Below are 15104 nucleotides of genomic sequence, written 5' to 3'. Positions count from 1 at the left end.
CCTGCCTTGCCCCCACTTGCCTTTTTGCTCACAGCCTGGGGAAGCTCCTGGGGGGATGGGGGGATGGGCATCACCCGTTTACTTAAGCCAGCTTTCCCCTAGCATCTGCTGTGTGCCAGGTCCCATGCCAAGAGCTGTGCATTCGTTTGTTCTCAAATATGTGTTGAGGTCCATCTGTGAACAAAACAAAGGTCCCTTCTCCTGTGGAGGACAGATTCTAGCAGGGGAGACAAACAGGACACCTTATGCATAATCCACAGTCTCTCACTTCATGTCACGGAGGGTGATGAGTGCTGTGGAGGAAGCAGAGTGGGTTAAGTGGGCAGACTGCAGTTGAAATGAGGAGGCCCAGGTGGGTTGGGATGGGTTGTTGTTCCCATTTTACAGATAAGGCAGCTGAGGCCCAGTGAGATGTCAGTTATCAGCCCAGGCCACCCAGCTGGGGAGGTGGGCATTCATTACTGGGGCTCAGGCCTTTCCCTGGACCTGCTGGGCTCCTGCCCATGGTCCCCAGCCCTGGAGTCTGACCAGGGTGTGTCCCATCCCGCTCCACCCTGTCGCACCCACAGTATCTGCAGGAGATGGAGGACCTGCGGCTGAAGCACCGTACGCTGCAGAAGGACTGTGACCTGTACAAGCACCGCATGGCCACCGTCCTGGCCCAGCTGGAGGAGATCGAGAAGGAGCGGGACCAGGTGAGCCCCGCCTGCTGTGTGCCCAGTCCTCTTTCCCATCCAGGGGAAGATGGAGAGAGGCAGACAAACAGCATACTCAGCAGTTTAGGATGGGGCAAGCAGGCCCGGAGAAACAGACAGGGGACCTGAGCGCTGAGGTGTGCCAGCCCTGCCCTCTCAACACACCTGCCTCACTGGGCTCCTGGGACAGGTATGAAAGCTGGTGTGGGCGGCCTTGGCATCTGAATCCCTGTTCTCCCCACATCAAGAGCGAGGCTTTCAAATGTTTGTTGGTGAAGAGATTCTCAAAAGTTCTGGCTCCCAGGCCCTGGGTACCATTCCTTCACCTCCTGAGGGGTGGGCCAAGGCCCCCAGCCCTCCTCATCTGAGCTCCCCGTGCAGCGGGGAGGGCAGGAGGTTTTGTCCTTGTTCGAATCCCTGGAATCCCTGGAGCAGTTGGTGTCTACACGTGAGCGTGGGCCTTGGGGGGCCTGGTGAAAATGCAGATTTCGGGTTTCAACCCCGGACATACTGAGTCAGGTGGTCTGGGGTGGGCCCAGGAATTTGCACTTCACCTGGTTGCTCCTAGCCCCTGAGACTCTCACCCCTGCTCCCTCTGAGACAATGGGTGATAGGTCCCCGTGGCCACAGACCCAGCTCTTGGGCACCATGGTCTACATTGTGTGGAAAAGCTCTTTGGGTGCACTGGGCTGGGTTTTGAACCCTGGAGGCTGGGAATAAAGTCCCCCATACAGTGTGTCCCGTAGAAGAGTTTTGAGTTGTTTCTGGGAAATGGCACGAGCCTGGACTCTGCAGCTGTGTCCCTGCTGGCCTGGTGTCCCTGTCTGTAAAATGAAAATCAGGAGACTGTCTTAACTCGAAGAGTTAGTATGAAGATTAAATGAGCCAATATTTAGCACAGGGCACAAGCGTGTAGGAAGTTCTTAATAAACATTAGCTGCCGGTCCTGTTGCTACCCACCGCTCCACCCCCTGGCCTGATCTGAGAGATCAGAGGCCAGGACAGCTGAGCCAGCATGTCACCTTCGGCTCCTGGCCCCAGTTCCCTCCTTGCCCACTCTTGCCAGGCCATCCAGAGCCGAGACCGTATTCAGCTGCAGTACTCGCAGAGCCTCATTGAGAAGGACCAGTACCGGAAGCAGGTCCGAGGCCTGGAGGTGGAGCGGGATGAGCTGCTGACGGCGCTCACCAGCCTGGAGGGTGCCAAGGCCCTGCTGGAGGTTCAGCTACAGCGGGTCCAGGGGGGCCCCCATCTCAAGGTGAGCAGGGTCAGGAGTCCAAGCTGGAACTCTCGGCCAGAGTGAGACCTGGTGAGAGACCTCAACTGGGGGTGGGGACGTGGGGGACTCATTGGGAGTCCTCACCTGGGCCTGGGAAGATGCAGGCTCTGGGAGGAAACATGCGGGTCCTGGCTGGAGTCATCATTCGAGGTCAAGAACATGCCAGTCTTGGAGGGGGCTGTTGGCCAGGGTGGACAAAATGCAGCTCGGATGGGTGGGGGTTGGTGTAATAGGGAACACGACAGGAGTGTAGGGGCCTCTGGGTTTCTGAGGTTATACCTGGGGCACGAAAAACAGCTTGAAGCTTGTCTTATCATACACTTGGAGAACCCCAGCTCCCTGAGGGCTGGCAAGCATCTTAGAATGCAAAATGTGTGCCCTAGAAGTTCCTCAGAGACTGACTAGTACAGTTGCCTCATTGCACAGGGCCCAGAGAGGGTCAGAGGCTTGCCCAGGATCACATAGCCACCCAGCAGTGGAGCCGAGCCCCCAGATCCCTTATAAATCAGACACTGGCTCTCAGATCTCTGCCAAGATAGGAAAAGAAAGGATTTTCCTATTTTGTGTGTGTGCTTAGTTGCTCAGTCATATCTGACTCTTGGTGACCCTTTGGACTGTAGCCCACCAGGCTCCTCTTTTCATGGAATTTTTCAAGCAAGAATGCTGGAGTTGGTTGCCATTTTCCTCCTCCAGGGGATCTTCCTGACCCAGCGATTGAACCCACATCTTCTGTGTCTTCTGCATTTGCAGGCGAATTCTTTACCCACTGAGCCATCGGGGAAGCCCCTTTCCTATCTTGGGTTTGCTTAAAAGAGGATCAGTCCACCAGGAGTGTAGTACCTGAAGAAACAGAACAAAAGAAGCATAAATCTGTGATTTTTGACTTTTAAATATCCTCAGTGGTTTACTTTGCCCTAGAAGTCCTACAGGGTGGTTCCCTTACTTGCCTACCTCGAGCCTGGTTCTCTCAGTCTCAACTTTTTTTTTTTTTTTAATTAAGCTTTTTGTTTTGTATTGGCATATAGCCAATTAATAATATTGTGATGCTTTCAGGTAGACAGCAAAGGGACTCAGCTATACATATATGTGTATCCATTCTCCCCCATACTTCCCTGCCCTCCAAGATGCTAGAGGACATTGAGCAGAGTTCCATATACTGTATAGTAGGACCTTGTTGGTTATCCATTTAAAATATAGCAGTGTGTACATTGTTGACCCCACACTATCCCTTCCCCCCTGTCTCAGCTTTTGATTCCTAGAATGTGTCAGTCCTGCCTCAGGATCTTTGCTCTGACTGTTCCATCTGCCTCCCCAACTTTAACACCTACTTATCCTTGAGTTCTCAGTTCGAACCACACTTTGCCTGGAAAACACTCTGATGGCCCCCTGGCCGGGTGGGGCCTTTGAGTGCCTTCCCCACCCTAGGTACCTTCCTTCCCAGCTCTTTTGGAAGCTGAGCCTTAATTCCTTCATCTGCCTGCCTGTTTATAGTTTGTCTTCTCCACTAGGCTGTGAGCTCCATGAGGGCAGGAATGCAGCTCCCTCCTTCCCCACCTCATCCCTGTTTCCAGCACTCGGGCGTTGAGAAAATGGTGGTGGCTGGCCCCGGCCCAGCGCTGCTGACTGCTCCCTCTCCCCTTCCTCTCCAGGCCTGCGCCTCTTCCCATTCCCTGTGCTCCAACCTCAGCAGCACCTGGAGCCTCAGCGAGTTCCCATCCCCGCTGGGAGGCCCAGAAGCAGCAGGGGAGGCGCCTGTCGTGGGAGGGCCTGAGCCCCACACCTCGGTAAGACGCCTGCCCTAGCCCAGATGTGGGGGGTACAATGGCCATCATATTACTACTGACACACAGGGGGCTCTCCAGTTTGCTGACCATTCCATTTCCCACGAGAGGGAATTGAGGCCCACGAAAGCCAAGTGCCTTGTTGAAACCCCCAAAGAAGCTGGCTCAGTGCTGGGCCTGGGCTCGGGTGCCAGGAGACCTGGGGAGCCATTCACATCCCAAACTTCGCAGAGCCTGCCCATCCACTCTGGGCTGTAGTTCCCGTCTGTGAAATGAGCACAAACTTGGCACCATGAGCTGTGGACGGGTGCTGTGGGGGTGACTAGGTCCTGCTGTGACTTTGCAGGAGGAGGCCACAGACAACGAGAAGGAGATCAATCGCCTCTCCATCCTGCCCTTTCCGCCCAGCGCTGGCTCCATCCTCCGCCGGCAGCGAGAGGAAGACCCCGCACCCCCTAAGAGGTAAAGGGAGAGGCCCAGGGTGGGCGGTGGGCGGGGTGCTACTCTTACCTCCAGAATCCCTGATGCCAGGGTCAGGTCCAGGCTGTCACCTCCCTTTGCTGCCCTTAAATGACTGGAGCTATGGAAACCCAGGTCCCAGGAGTCATATGTGTAACCAAGGGGTTAAGACAAGGTCAAAGGGCAGAGTGGGCTCAGTCCCTGCTGAGCACCCTGGCATGAGCGTCACTGGAGGTTAAGCCTGAAAGAGCCTTAATCCAGGGGGAAGCCTGGGTGTTCAGGACTAGGAGACACAGAGGAGGTTCTCAGGGATCAAGGATCTCAGGCAAGAAAGGCTGCAGGTTCAGGCAGCAGCAGAAAATGGGGGCCAGATAAACTGAGCCATATGATTGGTGCCAGGACTGAGGGCGGGAGATAGTCTTCCACCTGGCATGTGTCCCCCGTCATTGGCTTGATGTAATGAGTGAACCTGCCATGATGAGTGTGCAATGGGAAGGTCATGGTCTAGTGTGGGAGGCAGACCCTGGAGCTACAAATGACAGTAGAAAGTAGGGTTGGGATGCAGCATGAGAGGTCAGGGCAGGCTTCCTGGAGGGAGACCAGAAGGGGTGGCCTTCTAGGTGGAGGAACATGGGCACAGTTACAGTCAGAATATTAGCTTCTTGCCCTGTGACTTTAGGAGTCTAGCCTGCATGTGCTTGGGGGTTGCCAGACTTTGGGGCAGGAGCAGGGGGTGGGGCTGAGTGCCCACTGCGCTCAGTGCTGGCCCCTCTGCCCTCTCTCTGCCCAGGTCCTTCAGCAGCATGTCAGACATCACAGGTAAAGGCCCCGGGACTCCCGGGGGAGGGCTCATCTGGGAACCCACCTGAGGCCTGTGCTACCCATGCTGCCTTTGGCCTGCGTCCCCTCCCTGAGGCTCTGCTGTCCCCTGAGCAGAGAGGCTCTGCTCAGGAGGCCCTGAGGCAGTTGATTCCCACCTCTCACCCTGACCCCATCCTGGTCCTCTCTCCTGGTGCCAGCTGTGCTCTGTGGAGCTACTCAGTTCCAGCCCGCCCTTCCCCTTCTTCCAGGAAACTGAAGGGTCACCCTGGTCGACTCAGGCCCAGCCCTGAGCCCTTTGAGTCCAGTGTGTTCCCAGGGCCTCCAACCTGCCAAGGTCTCTGGGCCCTGAGCCATCTCTGGGCTCAAGGGGCAACCCCCTTCTCATGGACCCAGCCCTCCCTCACGGCTCTGCTGGCGCCCCTGAACCTCACCCCTCCTCCCCAGGGAGTGTGACGCTCAAGCCCTGGTCCCCGGGCCTCTCCTCGTCCTCGTCCTCCGACAGCGTGTGGCCTTTGGGAAAGCCGGACAGCCTTCTGGCCAGAGGCTGTGGCCTGGATCTCTTCAACAGGTACAGCAGTCTCCTGGGGCAGGGTGGAGCTGGGGGGCTGGTTCGGATCCCCGGAGAAGGGTGAGCAGGGGTGGGGTGGGAGGGAGCAGCAGCGAAGCCCTTGCCTCATGCCTCTGTCCAATTGTTGGGTTTTTGCACAGAGGCAGACGTTGAATTCGTATGCTGTCACCATTGTCTGGGAGGCTTGGGCTGGTTAGTTCACCTCTCTGGGCCTCAGTTTCCTCATCGGGGTAAAGGGCACAGCAATGTCTTCTGCAGGTGGAATTTGGAGGCTTAGGACTTGGGGCAGCCAAGCACCCCGCTTTGCCAGGCGTGTGGTGGGTGCTTGGTAGGTGGCAACTGTTACTTGTACTGCTTGCCTGTCCCTGCTCGGATCTCCCAGCAGGACTGGGCCTCCCAGCAGACTTTGTGCTGAGGGCGGGGTGGGGTGGTGGTAGTTTGTCATTTGTAGCTCCCTGCAGCTGAGCTGGCCCCATGCCATGACTGGAGACATGAACCTTGGCAGCTCCCAGCATGCTGCAGGCCATGTGCTCTGTCCGTTTTGGTGGATGCATGGCTTTCCTGGTCAGTGATCTCAGGAGGACAGGCAATGGGAGAGGCTGATCTGAGAATGTGGCCTTTGAACGCAGCCAGGAGAGAGCAGGCCAGGAGGGCAGCTGGGTGATAGGAAGAGGAGAGAACAGAGGCTGTCCAAGGACAGGCCTGGCGTTTGGTGGTGACTGGCGCGTGAAGGCAGGGAAGGGGGAAGGGGGAAAGGTGAAAGTCAAGGCTAGGGCAGGCTTTGTGAGTCAGGCTGGGGAAGTGTGGTGCTGTGCACCATGGGAAACCTGGGCGGCGAGGCGGGTGGGTGATGGTGCTTAGCTATTACTAAATGCAAGGCCGGCTCCTGGCTGCTTTAGAACATTCCCTCTTTCCTGGGACGCCGGCTCTATTATGATTACCCCTTTTTTATAGAGGAGGAAACCGAGGCTCAGAGAGGTTAAGCGACTTGCCCGAGGTCACACAGCTGGGACGTGCCAGGACCAAGGTCCAGAGTGACCTGACCAGATTTGGGTTTTGGGGAGGGCATAGGAAGCAGTGAATGTCAGAGCTGGAATGTGGGGATGCTGGTTACAGAGGACAGGTCGCACAAGAAATCAGGGCAGAGCAGCACCGGGAGCCTCCTGCCTCCCGAAAGCAGCTTGGCCAGGCCCCTGCCCCCACTCTCACCCTTAGGCACCGGGCCCAGCGTGACATTGTTTCTCACTGTGCAGGACGTGCTTCTGGGGGAAGGGGCGGAGGCGCCTCCCTTCCTGCCTGCCTGGCCCTTCCTCCCTTCCTCTGCTCAGGCCTGCAGCAGGGGTCCTGGCTGTTGTCCAAGGGCCTCTGGGATGCTGCAGAGGGAGCTGGAGGTTCTGACCCATATGATCATGGGACCACCTCTGATGCCCACACAGTTCCTGGGGAGGAGGGAGATGGGGGAGGAACACAGATTGAGGGGTTGGGGCAGGGTTGGTGGACTAAGAGAGAAGGGGGTGGGCTGATGGGAGTTCAGGGATGTGAGAGCCCTAATGGACTGGGGAGCACTGTTTGCACATGTCCTGGGCGGGAAGCAGGGTTACAGGTCAGAGCACAGGCGGGATCCAAACAGACTTGTGAGCCAGCTGAAATCCTGGCTCTGTCACTTGCTACTGGGGGGCCTTGAGCAACTCATTTAATTTCTCATTACCTCAGTTTTCTGCTCTGTAAAATGGGCTCACAGTAGTATCTGTCCCATGGGGTCATTGTGGAGGTTCTAATATTCTTACTAGAGTGCTAAATGCAGTGGCTGGCTCGTAGTGAGTGGGAAGTTAGCTCTTAGCTATTATTGGTGCTGTTGTGGCTTGCAGTAGCCCTGCAAGCCCCATATACAGATGATAATGAGGCTCAGAGTCAGGAATGTGTCCCATGGCCTCTTGGTGGTGGAGCTGGGGATTCCAGAGTCCCTTCCTCTCATCACAGCTACTTGAGTTGTTTTTTTTTTAACTTTTGTTTGTTTTTGACTGTGCTGGGTATTCGTTGCTACACACAGGCTTTCTCTAGTTGCAGCAAGAGAGGCCTACTCTCCAGTTCTGGTGTGCAGGCTTCTCATTGTGGTGGCATCCCCTGTGGAGCTCAAGCTCAGTAACTGTCACACACGGGCTTAGTTGCCTCATGGCATGTGGATTCTTCCCAGAACAGGGATCAAATCCATGTCCCCTGCCTTGCCAGGCAGATTCTTAACCACTGTACTACAAGGGAAGTCCCCACTGAAGCTGCTTTAACCTCCACCTGTGTTGAGTGGTCCCTGTATGTTGGGCGTTGCAGCTCTTCGCTCTCCCTTGCCCCTCTTGGCTCCCAGAGTCTTGGGCCAGGGCAGAGGATGGTCAGGCAGGTGGTAAAGAGTGAAAGTGAGATGTTGGGTGGGGAGGACACTGGGAGAGTATTGGGGTGCTGTCTCCTGGGCAGGGCCATACCTGCCCGCTCTTGTCACAAAGACAGGATCTCCGGCATTGGCCAACCTCGCACAGGGAAGGTTTGGGTAGGTCATTGTCTAACTCCACCACCCACCAGCTGTGTAACCCTTGGCAATTGTAACTTCCCCTGGCTTCAGTTTGCCTCTTCTCTTATGTTGGGGGAATAACAGATGGCTTCCGTGGTTGGGAGGATTCAGTGAGGTAATCTGTGTGACATGCTTACATCTCAGCTTCAAAGGTCCCTGACCTATGAACCTAGGGATCTTCCCACAGTGCCCCAGGGTGTAGGGCAACACTTTCCAAGCCACCTAACTCATGATGCTCAGGGTTGGCAGAGTGAAGGACTTGGCCCAATACCTGTTGTTCCCCTGTGACCTGACTCCTGAGCTGACACTGGGGGATAGGATTGGGAGCCCTCTCCTGATGGATGGGGACCCCCATCCTTCCCACAGGCAGGACTGGGATCATCAGATCTTGTTGCAGTTGCCAGAAACCTAAGAGTTCCTGAGAGGTTGGAGCAGGCAACCCCTGCCCTCCACCATGTTCCTTTTTCTTCCCCACACACTTGACTGCTGAGGTCTGAGTCTGAGAGACCTGATTTGGATCCTGCCCCTGTGAGCTCCCAGGTAGTAGCTTGGGGCTGTGGAGGCTCAGAGAAGTCACTTGGTCCCTCAGGAAGGTAGGCAAGGGCATCCTGAAGGAGAGGATGCCCAAGCTGGGTCTCTGAGCCTGAAAAGGTGGAATGGCTGAGGAATTGCCCTGATGCTGAAATTGCAAGGAGGGGGCGTGGCATGCAACCAATGGTAGGGAGTGAGCAGATGGACCTGGAGGGCCTGAATGCAGTCTTCTCGCTGGGCCCTCACCTAGAGAAGCCAACAGTGGTCATCTGTCTATGGGTTTGAAATTGGGTCAGAGGAAGCTGGACCACAGAGAGGTGACTTGTCCTGAATCACACCTGGTGATAGCGAATGTCTAGTTTTTATCGGGCACTGTTCCAGCAACATCCAGTGTTTAAACTTACTGAGTTGTACAACAAGGTAGATAGACACAAATGGGACTGCTGAGAACCAGAGGCGAGCAGCCAGGCCTCCTGGCCCCAGAGTTCCTGCTGGTGCCCTCCACACCACTTTTCTCAAACTCTTCTGATGGTATCCCGCCACAGGAGAAACCCAGTTCAAGTGCCTGGAACAAAAGGGTCACGGGAAGATAATTGGATTTACTTGAAGGGAGGCAGGCTTATATTTTCTATTTCATTCCATTCAAAAACAGTGCTGGTCATGACCCAGTGAATTTCATAAACCATTTAGTTGGAAAGCCCTGGAGCCCTCTGGTTTCCACCTCTACCTGCATTATCTCTATATTTGTCAAAGCCTCACACTCACGGTGGGAAATGAGTGTCATCATTGTCCTTGCTTTATGGATGTGGGGATAGAATCAAGTGGCCAGCTTGCTTCCAAAGGCTAGAGCACAGTTAGTACTGGGGTTGGAGCTGATAGCTGTGGCTTCAGCCATCCAGCCATTGGGCAGCATAGCCAGGCCCAGCCTCAGGCCTCCCATCTCTGTCCAGGCCTTTCTGTGCCCAGTCGATATGGCCAGGACAGTCCTGGGACTGAAGGAGCCTGTAAAGGCAGCCCAGATGTCCCCAGCACCCATGTCTATCCCTAGCCCCAGGGTCTCGGTCCTCTATTTTGACTGAGGGGGCAGGAGCCAGGCTGGACTCCCAAGGGCCAGGGTCTTCCCCTGCATGGGTACTGATTAGGTTAAGGTCTTTGCAGCCTTGCCCACCCTGGGCAGGCAGCAGGGGGCAGTGTGGCTGTGTGGCTGAAGCTGCCAGGGTAGATGAGGAGGTGAGTAAATGCCCAAGCTTTTCCTGGGCTCCCTCTCTATTTGGGGCACACCCACAGAGCATGACCTCTTCCCTTCCCCAGAACCACGGAGGAGGGGTCATGGGGAGACTTGTGGTCAGTTCTCTCTGAGTCTGGCCACAGGGCTTCATCACTTCTCATCCAGGGATAGGCAGAGTCCTCGTATGATAGGGATTTGGTGACTCTGTCCTGACAGTGGTACCCACTGACCACCAGAGGAAGGTCAGATACCTTCATTCCTTGCCCTCCATAGGCTGGCTCCAGCTTGCCTTTCCTGGGAGCTGTTTCCCAGGATGTTAAATTAGTTAATTAGGGCAAGGAGTTTAGCATGGTGTCTAGCACATGGGAAGCACCCAGTGTTTGATGCTACTGTTATTATTGTTATTAAATTCTTCTGCATTGTATCCTATTGTCCACACTTCTGCCTATACCAGCTGTTTGGTCTGGAACCATAGGGTTCTGTCTGTTCCAGAAGTACTTCTGTTCTTTACCCTCATGTAGCCTAGCTGCTGCTTCCTCTGGGAAACCCCTCCCCTTTATGCTCCTATTGCCAGCAGTAACCATCCCTGATCTGTTATGATTTAAGGGTGACCTCCTGCCCTAGACTATGAGCATAACAAGCTTTTATTAGTCATCTACCAGATGTGCCAGACACTTGTGATTGGTGGTAGGGATCCAGAGCCAAACATGATAGAGGGCTGATTCTCAAGGCATTTTATTGAGGGAGGAAACCAAGGGGAAAATAGAAAAACGGGGTGCTCCAGCAAGAAGCTCCACCTCACTGTGTGCAGGGGTTTGAGGGGTTTGGGAAGGAGAGGTTGCTTTTGACCTGAGCTATGAAGGATAAGCAGAATTTGCCAGGCAAAAAAGAAGCGAAAGAGCCTTCCAGCAGGTGCAGTGGCCTGGGGTGGCAGCCCTGGCATCTTTGGGGCATCACTATAGTTCTCCAAGAATATTGAACTGAATCAACATACTGACTAAACGCTAATTCAATCTCCTTTCTCTCTGCTCAGGTCTCTGGCCATCCGAGTGTCTGGCTGGAATCCCCCCGGGGGACCTGAGCCCCAGGACAAGGGCCCAGATAGCCTGTCATTCCTCGGGGACAGCTGGTCTGGGGCTGTTGTGCGGAGGGTGCTATCTGGACCAGGGTCGGCCAGGGTAGAACCAAGAGAGGTGAGGCCTCGCCCCTCTGAGCTGGGGCAGAATCAGTACATTAGCTGGGGCTGGGCGCCCTCTGATTGGTGGATCTAGATCATTGGGCAGAGTTTCTGGAGATTGGTCGAAGCAGAGGTGGGCTCATCGACTAGCCCCGCCTCAGCCAGCATTAAGTGAAATCTGATTGGGCAAGGGCTGAGAGGTGGGGCAGACTGATAGCACGGGGACAGATCCCCAGCCTTACACGTGGAAAAGACCAGACTGAGCCACGCTCGGTGGGGAGGCCGGTTGCAGGGAGCAGGGTCTGACTGGGAACGCACCCTGTGAGGTGGGAGCATCAGAATTTTGAGACATGGTCACCCCCACACGTGGTGTTCTTCAGCCCAGGGCTGTCCTGGGAAGTCCTGGGAAGCTAGCTCAGTTCCCTCCCTGTCTGGGTTTTCTCTTAGCCAAGGGCAGAGGCCGCTGGTTTGGAGGGGGCAGGCCTGGAAGGCGAGGCCCAGCAGAGAACCTTGCCCCGGAAACAGACGTCCACACTCCCACTGATGGACTTCAAGGGTAAAGCTGGCCCGGGGCGGGCAGGCACTGAGGACTCAGGAGTCCTGGAAGGTCAGAACTGAGGGCCCACGAGAAGGCTCCTCCAGTCCATGGTGTGGGTGGGACAGCCGCGGCCTGGGAGGGGGATGCCTCGCCTCCTGACTCCTGTCAGTGCTCTTCCCTCTGCACCGCTGCCTCCTTGCTAGTTGTCTCTTCTTATGCTCTTCCTCTGTCTTGTCCTCAGTAAGCAACTTACAGTGAAAGGAGCAGTGGATAGGAGTCCAGGAACCTGGGTTTGGGTCCTGGTTCTGTTCCCAGTGGGTTTGGTGGCTTGGGGCCCATCCCCTCCCTCCCTGGTCCTTGGACTCTCATTTTAAGAAGGGGAAGGTGTGACCTCTCTGAGGCTAATGCTTGACTTTCTCCTTCCCTTGTCCTTACTGCTACCCCCTGCCTTGTCCACACTCAGCCTGCCAGTCCTTCCACGAGGCCCTGGACGCCTGGGTGAGGGAGCCAGGAACTGAGCCCTTCTACATTCGAGCCAACCTCACCCTGCCTGAGCGGGCTGACCCCCACGCCCTGTGTGTGAGAGCTCAGGAGATACTGCGGCTGGTGGACCCGGCATATAAGCGACGGCAGGAGTGGTTCTGCACGCGGGTCGACCCCCTCACTCTGCGAGACCTGGACCGGGGCACCGTGCCCAATTATCAGAGGTGACACAGCCCGTGGCCCTGGGAGCCGGGACTGGGGTGGGGGACTCTCTCTCTCCTCCCGCAGTCCCTCGCCATCCTCTGGGACAGGATTGGGGGAGGGGGCTAGAGGAGAGAAGGTGAGGAACTCCCTACCTCCCTACAAACTCATGACATGACCTCCCTTCTTCCCCTACCCCTTCCCGCCAGAGCCCAGCAGCTCCTGGAAGTTCAGGAGAAATGCCTGCCATCTAGCCGACACCGGGGCCCCCGCAGTAATGTAAGCTGGGCTGCGGAGGACAGGGTGAGGGCTTGGGGAGGGGGTGCCAAGTCGGGGGCGCCAAAAGGGAGAGGGCAGGCTCCATTCTCTGGAAGCTGGGGGAGGAGACACCACCCATTTGGTTGCTCATCTTCTTGGTGAGCATTTTGGTTGCGTCTTCACCCAGACTTGGTTGATCCTATCCCTAGCGTGTCCATCAGAGAGAACAGCAACAGGGCTCCACCCCAGGTAGTTGAGAGGGGGAAGTGAGGCAGTGTGCCTGGTGCTCAGGAGCATGGGTGGCATGCGGTGGGCACTTAATGATAGTCACACTCCCTTCTCTGATCCCTGGACCATGCGCCTGGGCAGAGCAAGGCTCAGAGAGGTTAAATATTTCAAGAGACCACGGTACTAGAGAGAAGGTGGAGAACCTGGGCTTTAGAGCCAGGCCTCCAGAGTTTGCATCCCAGCTCTGCTCCTTCTTTGCTGTGTGACCTTGGATGACCACCTGACCCTCTCTTGAGGCTCTGCTTCATCATCTGTAAAATGGGGAACCCATGCCTGCCTCGTGGGTTCATGCATGTGGGATCTGGTTAGCGTTTGTCCCATTGTCACATTATTTGACACCTGTCAACTACTGATATCCATGGGGTCGCAAAGAGACCTGACTGAGCAACTGAACAACAACAACCACGATTGTTACAATTAGCGGTGTCAATTTTGGTTTTTCTGTACTCTTCCTACACTGCTGATTAATTGGAAGAGACCCCAGAGTTTGTCTGTTACATCTTATTAGGTCCTTCTGGGCCTCGATCTCTGATCTGTAATGTGGGGGCAGACCTAAGGCTCCTCTAGCTCTAACTAGCTCTAGCAGCCTTACTTCCCTGGATTCCTAGTGATGGTCACCCTCCTCTGTCTCAGGGGCTGTACTGAGCCAGGTGGGGGCAGGGGACAGCCAGATAGAGAGGGGGTTCTTGTGCTGACCCGTGAGACTAGACAGTAGGGCCCTTTCTCCCTGAGGATGGGACGGAGCTGAGCTCTCAGGTGCCCCTCTTTTTCTACTCCCTGACCAGCTAAAGAAGCGTGCCCTGGACCAGCTGCGACTGGTGAAGCCCAAGCATGTGGGGAGTCCTCCTGGGGACTCCCCAGAGCAGCTGCTGCTGGAGCCCTGCTCAGGTGCGTGCCCAGGTGCGAGGGTGCAGCCACTGCCTACGGGCTCCAGGAATGTGCCCATCTGGGTGTCCTTTGGCCTTGGTGTTCCCTTTGGCCTTGAAGGGCTTGTGGGAGGGTTCCAGTCGGGGGCAGGGTGCAGGCCAGGGACCTGGTGGGAGATGGGCCACCAGGATGGAGGGAGCTGGTCTGTGTCCAGGTGTGACCAGGGGTGAGGCACGGAGAAGCATGGGCCTGTTTCTGTCTGGCACAGCATGCACAGCTGTGCCTTTTGCCTGTGTATGGTGGCAGGTGCCATGATGACCCCAGAGAGAGTTCCTGGAGGAAGGAGGATGAAGGGTTAGGGGGGCCCAGAGGAATGAATAGCAATTCTGAGGGTAAGGCTGGTTAGGAAAGGTTTCCTGGAAGGGAGATTGTCTGAACTGGGCCTTTCAAGGATGAAGACGACTTCATGCCAGGCAAAAGGCAAAGACTCGGAGGCATGGCTATGTGTCGTATGCTTGGAGGACACAGAGTACAGCAGGCGCAAAACTCTTGTCATGCATTGTGCCAGAGGGGAGGGGGAAGGGAAGCAGGGGAGGGGCAAGGTAGGAGGGGTCCCTGCCCACCTGGGAGCTTGGGAAGGCTTGACCTGGGCTCTGACAGAAGAGTTAACTGGGCCACCAGGGCATGCAGAGTTCCCATGATTACAGCTGCTGATCTGTGAGGTCGGAATAGAGCTTGTAGTGAGGGGATCTGTGGCTTGCTGCTTCCCCAGCTCCGGCAGGGCTGGGTCACCCACGTGGAGGATGTGGCCTTCTTCCTGAGAGTTGTGGGAAGTCACTGGTGCATTGAACACAGGGGAATTACAGGATCTGACTTCAGCGTTGAAGCCTGCCTCAGCTGCCAAGAGGAGAATGGCCTGTAGGGGGCACGGGTGAGGCCTGGAATGGGGAGGAGGACAGTCCCAGTGAAGTCCAGCAGCGGGTGTTAGGAAGGGAAAGAAGATAGGGGCCTTGACAGGAGGCACTGGGGTCCTGAGTATTGAGGGGGCTGGCCATCCCAGCAGCGAGGACCTCGTGCCCTGGCTGCACCCTCATCTCGTCTACATCCTGTCCCCTCCCGTGCCCAGAGCCAGAGCGGAGCCTCAAACCCTACAGCCTGGTGCGGCCCCTGCTGGTGTCTGCTCTGCGGCCCGTGGTGCTCTTGCCTGAGTGCCTGGCGCCCCGGCTCATCCGCAACCTCCTAGACCTGCCCAGCTCCCGGCTGGACTTCCAAGTGTGCCCAGCGGGTAAGCCTGTGCACTTGAAGATGGGAGGGTGGGGTGGCACCGTGGGGCAGTCAGGCCCACTGGCCCTTCGTTTGTGCCTTTCTC

At 56.2% G+C, this 15104-nt stretch overlaps 1 protein-coding gene across 1 annotated transcript in view; it reads left to right on the top strand.

Moving 5' to 3' along the window:
* CARD10 (caspase recruitment domain family, member 10) overlaps positions 1–15104 on the top strand; it is a 26820-nt gene that overhangs the window by 9600 nt on the left and 2116 nt on the right. The window contains exons 7-18 of the mRNA XM_010860626.1: positions 532–695; positions 1762–1953; positions 3624–3758; positions 4102–4217; positions 5005–5033; positions 5481–5604; positions 10957–11116; positions 11548–11656; positions 12102–12345; positions 12532–12601; positions 13654–13756; positions 14862–15048. Of these exons, the coding sequence (XP_010858928.1) occupies positions 532–695; positions 1762–1953; positions 3624–3758; positions 4102–4217; positions 5005–5033; positions 5481–5604; positions 10957–11116; positions 11548–11656; positions 12102–12345; positions 12532–12601; positions 13654–13756; positions 14862–15048 (1633 nt within the window). The remainder of the gene's footprint in view (positions 1–531; positions 696–1761; positions 1954–3623; positions 3759–4101; positions 4218–5004; positions 5034–5480; positions 5605–10956; positions 11117–11547; positions 11657–12101; positions 12346–12531; positions 12602–13653; positions 13757–14861; positions 15049–15104) is intronic.

The sequence above is a fragment of the Bison bison genome, unplaced genomic scaffold (assembly GCF_000754665.1).
Source record: "Bison bison bison isolate TAMUID 2011002044 unplaced genomic scaffold, Bison_UMD1.0 scf7180017864468, whole genome shotgun sequence".
Taxonomy (NCBI): Eukaryota; Metazoa; Chordata; class Mammalia; order Artiodactyla; family Bovidae; genus Bison; species Bison bison.
The sequence above is the reverse complement of the archived record's forward strand: the minus strand, read 5'-3'. Positions and strand labels throughout refer to the sequence as shown.